Source organism: Scyliorhinus torazame, chromosome 6, assembly GCF_047496885.1.
Source record: "Scyliorhinus torazame isolate Kashiwa2021f chromosome 6, sScyTor2.1, whole genome shotgun sequence".
Lineage (NCBI taxonomy): Eukaryota > Metazoa > Chordata > Chondrichthyes > Carcharhiniformes > Scyliorhinidae > Scyliorhinus > Scyliorhinus torazame.
The window spans coordinates 156110579-156120959 of record NC_092712.1 but is presented as its reverse complement, the minus strand read 5'-3'; the positions used below and the strand labels follow the sequence as shown (position 1 = coordinate 156120959).

Below are 10381 nucleotides of genomic sequence, written 5' to 3'. Positions count from 1 at the left end.
TAGATGCTAGGCTATTTTAAGACATATCCCAGCTACACAGGAGACGAGGTTAGTCAACTCCCATTTTTCCTGACTCGAGAGATGTAAGATCCATGACATTTATACAGAAAAAGATACCAATGCTAACTGCATTAAATGTATATGTGCAGAAATCATTGAAAATTGTGGGGCAGGTTGAGAAGAGTTGAGAAGGTTGAGAAGAGAATCCCATGAATAAAACATGGGATTGTGGGCTTTATAAAAAGGACAAAGTGCATAAGCCAGGAAGTTATGATAAACCTGCATAAAACACTGGTTGGGCCTTAGCTGGAGTATTGTGTCCAATGTGGTGAAAACATTAAGGAGGGTGCAGGATAAGTGTTGGAAGAATGAGGAACCTCCGTTACGTAGATAGATTAGCGAAGCTGGGGCTGTTCACATGAAGGGGCGGATAGAATAGATAAGGAACAATTGTTCCCATTGGTAGAAAGATCGAGGACCAGTGCATCCTGACTTAAGGTGATTGGGGAAAAGAAGCAATGGCAACATGAGGAAACATTTTATTTCAATTAATCATTTAAATGATGGATAAATGAATAATGTATTTACTGCAATAAGTGCATTTAGAACTGGATTTACTTTTTAGTACCCTTTCTGTATAATAAAATGCACAATAGTATTTTAGGAGTTAAAAAAATTACATTTATTCAATAGCAATTTTATTGATATAATTATATTCAAGAAAATAAGCATTGCTGTAGGATATCCACCATTGCACATTGTTTATTGCTGGCACTGAAAGTTTCCAAGGTAGAAATTAATTGGCTCTTGTTTTAGTTCCTTCACCAAGCAAGTCTGTAGCTGTATGGAAATATCTTCTTGTGAAGGTATTCTATCATCTCACTGTTCTGCAGCTTGTCAAATTCGTAGAATGGAATCTGGATAGCAAACAAAGGACAGATTTTCATATTATACTTAAGGATTCTTAAATATGCATGAATTCATGTGTAGACACTAATTGTAATTACTGGTTATCTATATGAATGATAGTGGCACCGCCATCATACCGGTGCCAAAGAAGAACCAGGCAACATGCCTCAATGGCTACCGTCTGGTGGCCTTGACATCTATCATAAAGTGCTTCGAGAGGTTGGTCATGAGACGCATCAACTCCATACTTCCAGAATGCCTTGACCCACTGCAATTCGCATACTGCCTCAACCGATCCACAGCAGACACCATCGCCCCGGCCCTACATAAATCCCTGGAGCATCTCGACAATAAGGACTCCTATATCTGACTCCTATTCGTTGACTACAGCTCCACCTTCAATACCATAATCCTAGCCAAACTCCAAAACCTTGGACTTGTCTCCTTCCTCTGCAACTGGATCCTCTACTTCCTGACCCATAGACCACAATCAGTAAGGCAGTAAGGATAAACAACGACACTTCCTCCATGATAACCCTCAATACCGGGGCCCCACAAGGTTGTGTACTTGGCCTACTACCATACTCCTTCACATACACAACCGTGAGTGGCAAAATTTGGCTCCCAACTCCATCTATAAGTTTGCTGATGACATGACCATAGTGGGTCAGATCTTGAACGATGAGTCAGAGTACAGGAGGGAGATAGACGACCTAGTGGCATGGTGCAACAACAAATCTCTCCCTCAATGTCAACAAAACTAAAGAGCTGCTCACGCCCCGGTCTGCATCAATAGTGCCAAAGTGGAGATGGTTGACTGCTTCAAATTCCTAGGTGTGCACATCAACAATCCGGTCCTGGTCCACCTACGTTGATGCTACGACCAAGAAAGCACAACAGCACCTATACTTCCTCAGGAAACAGGAAATTTGGCATATCCACATTTACTCTACCAATTTTTACAGATGCACCATAGAACGCATTCTATCTGGCTGCATCACAGCCTGGTATGGCAACTGCTTGGCCCAAGGCTGCAAGAAACTAGAGTTGTGAACACAGCCCAGTCCATCACGCGAACTCACCTCCCATCCATTGACTCTACACCTCCCGCTACCTTGGGAAAGTGGGCAGCATGAACAAAGACCCCTCCCACCCGGGTTATTCTCTCTCACATCAGGTAGAATCGGTGATGTTTATGTATTTACATTGCGTATTTATCGTATGTCATGTTTTTCATGTGTAGTACAATCTGCCTCGACTACGCAGAACAATATTTCTCATTGTACCTTGATACCCGTGACATCTAAATCTGGATGCTTTGAAGATTGGAATTATAGCCAACAAAGTATTTTTATAGCTGTATATTCAAATGTGAATCCCAAATGGTGTTTTGTCACAAATTAGGTATTTTTGGTTCTCTAGTGTTTATACTCGCCTGCACAACATCGTAGCCCAGCAGTCGCAGTTGCCTCTGTTTGATAGTTTCCTTACCAAGTAGATTGTGACTGTTTACAGAGAACCTTCTCTGGTCATCAATGCATAGTGCTATTCTGAAAAGGATGAGTACACATAACAAACAGTTTTCAATAACAACCAAAATTTATATTGTGCCCTTGACATAGAAATATTTTACAGCTGGGTTTCAAGATTGTTAAAGTTGGTGTCATCAAGGGGTGGGGAGGGACTAAAAGATAGATGGGGCAGACAGTAGAATAACACTGAAACAGAGTGTCACAACTGAGGCAGGTTGGGCTGGAACAATAACTGAAATCACAAGTGCTGTGTGTGTGGCAAACAAACCTAAAATGAAAATACTTAAGAATCCCTACAGTGCAGAAGAAGTCCATTTGGCCCATTGAGTCTGGTACACTGTGGATCAGTCTGACTTCAGACCTTCTAGAGGACCCTCTGACATGGTCTCTGATGCCAGACAAATTGAAGACAAATGTGGGGAATAGCACCAGGAACTTAATTAGTTGACCTGACCAAAGCTTTTGACTCTGTAAACCATAAGACTCTGTATTGTGCTTCAACAATGTGGATGCACAAGAAAGTATCCTACAATTACTTCATGGTGATATGACTGCAGCTGTCTGGAGTGCCTTCAAAATCCAGACCGGGGTCAAGCAAGACTGTAAAAAACTCCATACTGTTAATAATCTACGTGACAGTGGCTTTTCACTCAATGATCAACTGCTGTGAGTAATAAATATCACCTAGATGGAAAACTAATCTCAGATAAATTGACCACCACAGGCATATGTGTATAGTTACAAGCAACCGCAGGGCAGTTGCCCATTCTGCACAAGATTTGAAAGCCATAATAAACCTCTTCAATTCCACATTCGAGACTTGGTCTGTCCTGGAATGTTGCCAAAACATCTGGTTAGCCCAATATTCCACCGCCCATATAAGTTGAACGAGACACTCGAAGATGTTGAGCATCTTCTACCTTGATAGCCACCAATCACAATTAACTAGGAGATCCAACACTGGATTAGCTGTACCAGCTCAGCCTTGTACAGACTACAATAGCGAGTGTTTGACGACAAAGGCTCCGGGAGTCAACAAAAGTCCTAGTGTACAGAGCAGTTGTCACCACACTCCTGCACTGTGCATGAGTAACACAAGATCGGCAAAAGGAATTCCATCAGCAATGCCCCCTCCATATCCTCTGGATTTAATGGGAGGTTCATTGAACCAAATGCTGGGGTCCTTGCAGCCAGCTCCACAAGCATTGATGCAAAAGTCTTGCAAAATCAACCCTGATGGATGGCTGAAAAGCATCTCCCCACCAGCTCGTTTCCTCAATTCTAAGTGGCCATTGTTCCGGGAAGACAAAGAAAACACTTTAAAGATGCTCTGAAGCTTTTCTTGAAATGCAGTACCATTGACAATAACCGGGAGGAGCTTGGTAGTAGTTGTTCAAAATGGCCACAACTTGTCCATCAAGTTGCATCACACTTTGAGCTGCGCAATGTCTTAATGGTGAAGCAGAGAAGAAAAGGAAGAAAATCCTGCCCCCGGATCCCACAACCTTATGGAACATCCAGTCCAATCTGGTCAACGATCTGCAGGTTGAGCACCGAACAGTTCAGTCACTTGAAGATGTATGACAGAAACTCACAACCCTGAATTATCCTTTAATTGAGGGACAGACGAGGAAGACAACAACTTAATATTTCTGCAGTATTTTTACCAATGTTTAAATTGGTTCTATTTCTAGGAAACTGATCAAAAACCTGAATTTGTATTAAATGGTTTGAGGGAATATAAAACTTGCTGTTAACAGTACTGTTTTATTAATTGGTTCTTCACATTATCTATATATCAAAAGGACAAGAGTAGGCCATTTAGCTGCTCAAGCCTGTTTTGCTATTCAAATAGCTCACAGCTGATTTGTTAAAAACATTAATGTGTAGCAGAGTATGGAAAAACATGGGTATTTTTTATAAGCAATAACCAGTCAGAACCTGTCGAAGGAAACGCACAGGTGCCATCTAGTGGTATAACTTTGGTTTAACACTGAAAGATAACCAAAATGGTACTTTCACATGGTTCAAGTGGAATACCAAACCTGGATACTGTCTGTACACATCTATGAAGTGATGGTGTGGCATCTGTAAATGGCAACTTACCACGTCGATATAAAGCTCACTAAGCTATCACATCAAGCCAAACAGGGCATCTGATGGCAAACACCTTTAGATGTGTCCCGTTTAGAATTCAGCATTTTTTGTGTAACCAGCTGCCGAAAGTGCAAATGGATGATTCTTCGCTGCGTTGGCGTCAGTGCCACTGCGCATGCGTGGATCCCGCGGCGCCCAGTTGATGCCGGGATCAGCAGCTGGAGTGGCGTGGGCCGCTCCAGTGCCGTGCTGGCCCTCTGTGGGGGCCAGAATTGCTGAACGCGACGCCGTTTCCGACGACGTCAACATTTAGACTCAGGATCAGAGAATCCCGCCCAGGTAACAGCGGGGAAGAAGCTGTTTTTAAATCTGTTAGTGCGTGAACAGTGCAGCTAGCAAACAGCATCTGGGATCCAAACAACTCTATCAGTTTGGAGAATTGTGAAATAAACTGAGGAGCAAGTGTACAAAGGATGGGCAGTGAACTTTTGCATATTCATGTTTAATCTTGTATTTTTAAATGTATTCTTTCATGTGGCGACTAGGGGCTTTTCACAGTAACTTCATTTGAAGCCTACTTGTGACAATAAGCGATTTTCATTTCAAGATGTGGGTGTTGCAGACTAGGCCATCCCTCATTGCCCTTGAGAAGGTAGTGGTGAACCATTGCCTTGAACTGCTGCAGTCCATGTGGTGTAGGTACCCCCCCAGTGAATCATAGAATCTCTCCAGTGCAGGAGGCCATTCGGCCCATCGTCTCTGCCCCGATCCCCTTAAAGGGCACACCACCCAAGCCCACTCCTCCAGCTTATCCCAATTACCTCCTAACTTTAAAAAAAAAAAATTTAGACTACCCAATTATTTTTTTTCTCCCCAATTATGGGGCAATTTAACATGGCCAAACCACCTACCCTGCACATCTTTGGGATGTGGGGTGAAACTCACGCAGACATGGTGAGAATGTGAAAACTCCACACGTACAGTAACCCAGGGCCGTTAATCGAACCCAGGTCCTCAGCGCCGCAGTCCCAGTGCGAACCACTGCGCCACATGCCACCCCAGTTTACCTCCAAACCTAACCTCTACTAAGGGGCAATTCAGCATGACCAACCCACCTAACCTGCACATCTTTGGACTGGGGAGGAAACTGGAGCATCCAGAGGAAACCCACGGAGGTACAGGGAGAAAGTGAAAACGCCACACAGATAGTGACCCAAGGCTGGAATTGAACCCAGGTCCCTGGCATGGGGAGGCAGCAGTGCTAACCATTGTGCCACCCCTTTAGGAAAGGGAACTCCAGGATTGGCCCAGCAACAATCAGGGAATGGCGATTATGGTTCCAAATCAGAGTGGTGCATGGCTTGGAGGGAAACTTGCAGCTGGTGATATTCCCATGCAAATACGGCCCTTGTCTTTCTAGGTGGTGGAGGCCATGCGTTTGGAAGGTGCTGTTGAAAGTGCCTGAGTTGCTGCAATGCAGTGTGGGGATGGTACACACTGCTGCCCACTGGCTATCGATGGTGGAGGCAGTGAACGTTTAAGGTGATGGTTAGGGTACCAATCAAGAGGGATGCTTTGTCCTGGATGATGTTGAACTTCGAGTGTTGTTGGAGCTGCACTTATCCAGGCAAATGTAGAGTATTCCATCACACTGCTGACTTGATTTGATTTATTGCCATGTGTACCGAGGTACAGTGAAAAGTATTGTTCTGCGTACAGTCCAGACAGATCGATCCATGCATGAAAACACGTAGGAATATACAATGTAAATACATTGGGTGAAGCATACAAGAGTGCAGTACTACTCTGTAGAGAAGATATGTGAATAGATCAGTTCAGTCCATAAGAGGGCCATTCAGAAGTCTGGAAGAAACTGTTTTTGAATCTGTTAGTGCGTGTTCTCAGACATGTGCATCTCCTGCCCAATGGAAGAGAGAATTACCGGATGGGAGGGGTCTTTGATTATGTTGCCTTCTTTCCCAAGGTAGCGGGAGGTGTAGACAGAGCCAATGGATCGGAGGTGAGTTTGCGTGATGGAGTGGGTTGTTTTGCAAGGTCTCTGGCCGAGCAGTTGCCATACCAGGCTGTGATGCAGCTAGATAGGATGCTTTCTATGGGTGCACCTGTAAACATTGGTAAGAGTCAATGTGGACATGCCGAATTTCCTTAGTTTCCTGAGGAAGTACAGGCACTGTTGTGCATTCTTGGTCGTAGCGCTGACATGGGTGGACCAGGACAGGATTGTTGGTGATGTGCACACCTAGGAATTTGAAGCTGGCAATCATCTCCATCTCGGCACCATTGTTGCAGAGAAGGTGAGTACGATACTTTGCTCCCTGAAGTCAATGACCAGCTCCTTAGTTTTGCTGACATCAAGGGAGAACTTATTGTTGTTACACCACTCCACTAGGTTCTCTCTCTCCCTCCTGTACACTGACTCGTTGCTGTTCAAGATCTGACTCACTACGGTTGTGTCATCAGCAAACTTTTGCCACAGTCTTGTATGTACAGGGAGTATAGTAGAGGGCTAAGCACGCAGCCCCGCAGGGCCCCGGTATTGTATTGGGGACTGTCGTGGAGGTGGTGTTGTTGTTTATCCTTACATCTCTTCTTTGGCACTGGTATGATGGTGGTCCTTTTGAAGCAGGTGGAACCTCGGAATGGAATAGGGAGAGGTTGAAGGTGTCCACAAACCACCCGCCAGATGGTCCACGCAGGACCCGTTGCTTTCCGAGGGTTCACTTTCAAGAAAGTCGATCTGACTTTGGAACCTGTGATGATAGGTATTGGTGTATCTGAGGCTGCTGGCAGTTGACAACGGTTTGGTGGTGTTCTGGTTGAAAGGAGCATAGAATGCATTCAGTTCATTGGGGAGGGTGCGCTGCTGCCAGAGATTCTACTCGGCTTTGCTTTGTAACCCGTTATGTTGTTTAAGCCTTGCCACAGCCAATGAGAGTCTGTGTCATTATTCTGTGACTCTAGCTTCTTCTGGTATTGTCTCTTGGCATCCCCGAGAGCTTTGTGGTCGTACCTAGATTTCTTGTATAGGTCAGGGTCGCCTGTCTTGAACGCCTCAGACTTGGTCTTCAGTAGGGAGTGAATCTCCCAATTATGCCATGGTTTCCAGTTGGGGAAACGTACATAACACCTTCTTTGGCACGCAATCTTCTACATATTTGCTGATGAAGTCTGTCATACTCGTTTAGGTTGGCTGCTGAGTTCTTCAATATGGACCAGTCCATTGTCTCCAAACAGTCACATAGGAGCTCTTCTGTTGCCTCAGACCAACATTGCACGACCTTCTTAACTGGATTCTCCCAATTAAGTTTCTGCTTGTATGCAGGGAGAAGGAGCTCCATCTGAAGGAGCGCAATAGTTAATAACGTCGGCTGCAAGCGGCCTTCAAAATGGCCACGAACATGTAAAAAAAAAAAAATGCGGCCGCACTGCGCATGCTTGCTGGATCGTTGCCGCGCATGTGCGCTGATGATCGGGCACGCATGCGCAGTTCGGCCGCTTTTTAAAAAAAAAACGGTCGGAGCTTTTTGTTTGAAAAGTTCGGGGGGGGGGGGGAGGTTTATTCATTTCATTTATTTTATTCATTTTATTTTTATTTTACAAGTTCGGAGGAGTTTTATTTACTGTTAAAAAAAAAAAATGCAGAACTTTGGACAGACGGAGACTCCATACTTTCCGACACCGGAAGGCTTCACCTTCATCCAACAGGTTCCATTGGAGGAGCGTGTACGAGGGCCAAAGGGACCCAAAACCATTTCCTCCATTTTTGTCAGCAGCAAACAAGGCAGGTCGGCCGGCGTGGGTCGCGAAGGTCGGCACGGTTGGGTCCCGAAGGTCGGCCGGTTGGTAAAAATGGGTCCTCGGAAAAAAAGTTTGAAGAACACTGGTATAGGCGGCACTTAACAGTCATGTATTCCAGGTCGGGGTAGCAGTACTTTGCCAGGGTCAACACTTTCAAACACCAGGAGGAGTTGTTGAGGAGGCAAACCCCTACACCCTTCGCTTTGCCCGGTGACGCTGTGCGGTCCATCCTGTGTATTGAGAAGCCTTCAGGTTGTATGGCACAGCCCGGTGAGGCAGCGGTGAGCCATGTCTCCGTGAAACAGAGCACATAGCAGTCTCTTACTTCCCCGAGAGGCAAGTCTGGAGTTAAGCTTGTCTAGCTTGTTTTTGATCACTTGTGCCCTTTAGATGGTAGACAAGACTTTGTAGAATCATTCGGTGAATTATATGCTGTAGAATTTGATACTGTTAACCTGTTCTTGTAGCTACTGTATTTATGGCTGGTTCAGTTATGTTTCTGTTGAATAGCAACCCAGTGAAGGTAATGTCATTGAATGTCAAGGAGAGATGGCCTTGTTGGAGATGGTCATTGGCCTGCACTTGTAAAAATATATGTTCTTGCCACTTGCCAGCGTAAGCCTGAATGTTGTCCAGGTCTTGCTGCATATGGACAGTTTCATCAATGAACATTCCCACTTCTGCCCTTATGATGAAGAGAAGGTAATTGGTACAGCACCTGAAGATGCTTAGGCCTAGCACACTATCCTGAAGAACTCATGCAGTGATGCTTTGCGATTAAGATGATTGACCTCCTTTGTGCTAGGCATGACTCCAGTCAATGGACAGTTTCCTCCCACTGACTTCAGTTTTTCTAGGGATCCTGGATGCCAGACTCAGTCAAGTGTTGTCTTGATGTCAAGGGCAGCCACTTCCACCTCATCTTTGAGTTCAGATCTTTTATTCATGTTTGGAGCAAGGTTGTAATGAGGTTTTATCTGGTTCTCTCCGGAACCTGCTCTACTAGTGACACCATTAGTTTCAGTTGTTTCATCAGCAAAGTCTGGCTGTTTATGAACAGTCCTTGAGGTGTAGGTACACCCACTGTGCTGTTAAGGAGGGAGTTCCAGGATGTTACCCCAGCGAAAATGAAGGAACGGCGATATATTTTCAAGTCAGGGTGTTGAACGACTTGGAGGGAACCTCCAGGTGGGGAGGTTCCCAGGTATCTGCTGCTCTTGTCCTTCTAGAAGGTAGTGGTTATGGGTTTCAAAGGTGCTATCTAAGAAACCTTGGTGAGTTACTGCAGTGCATCTTGTAGATGGTACACACGGCTGCCACTGTTCATCGGTGGTGGAGGGTTTGAATGTTTGTGGAAGGGGGAGCAATCAAGCCGGCTGCTTTGTCCTGGATGATGTCGAGCTTCTTGAGTGTTGTTGGAGCTGCACTCATCCAGGCAAATGGACAGTATTCCATTACACTCCTGACTTGTAATGCCATTGAATGTCAAGGGACGATGTAGGAGCTGGTCAGTGCCTGGCACGAATGTAACTTGCCACTTGTCAGTCCAAGCCTGGATATTGTCCAGGTCTTGTTGCATTTGGTCATGAACTGCATCATTATCTGAGGAGTCGTGAATGGTGCTGAAAATTGTGCAGTCATCTGCAAACATCCCCACTTCTGACTTTATGGAAGGGAGATCATTGATGAAGCAGCTGAAGATAGTTGGGCCTCGGACATTACCCTGAGGAACTCCTGCAGTGATGGCCTGGCGCGGAGATGATTGAGCTTCAACCACCACGTCCATCTTCCTTTGTGCCAGGTATGACTCCAACCAGTGGAGACTTTTTCCCTGATTCCCATTGACTCCAGTTTAGCTAAGGCTCCTTGAGGTCATACTCGGTCAAATGCTGCCTTGATGTCAAGGGCAGTCATTCTCATCTCACCTCTGGCATTCAGCTCTTTTGTCCATGTTTGAACCAAGGCTGTAATGAGTTCAGGAGCTGAGTGACACTGGTGGAACCCAAACTGTGTCCGTGAGCAGA

At 45.2% G+C, this 10381-nt stretch overlaps 1 protein-coding gene across 6 annotated transcripts in view; it reads right to left on the bottom strand.

The window, feature by feature from the left end:
* Positions 1–658: 658 nt before the first annotated feature.
* Positions 659–10381, bottom strand: part of fastkd3 (FAST kinase domains 3) — a 35389-nt gene continuing 25666 nt past the window's right edge. For all 6 annotated transcript variants that reach the window (XM_072508990.1, XM_072508989.1, XM_072508991.1 and 3 more), the window contains 2 exons: positions 2345–2459; positions 659–917 (listed from right to left, as the gene is read on the bottom strand). In XM_072508990.1, coding sequence (XP_072365091.1) covers positions 822–917; positions 2345–2459 — 211 coding nt within the window. In that variant the 3' untranslated portion in view covers positions 659–821. The remainder of the gene's footprint in view (positions 918–2344; positions 2460–10381) is intronic.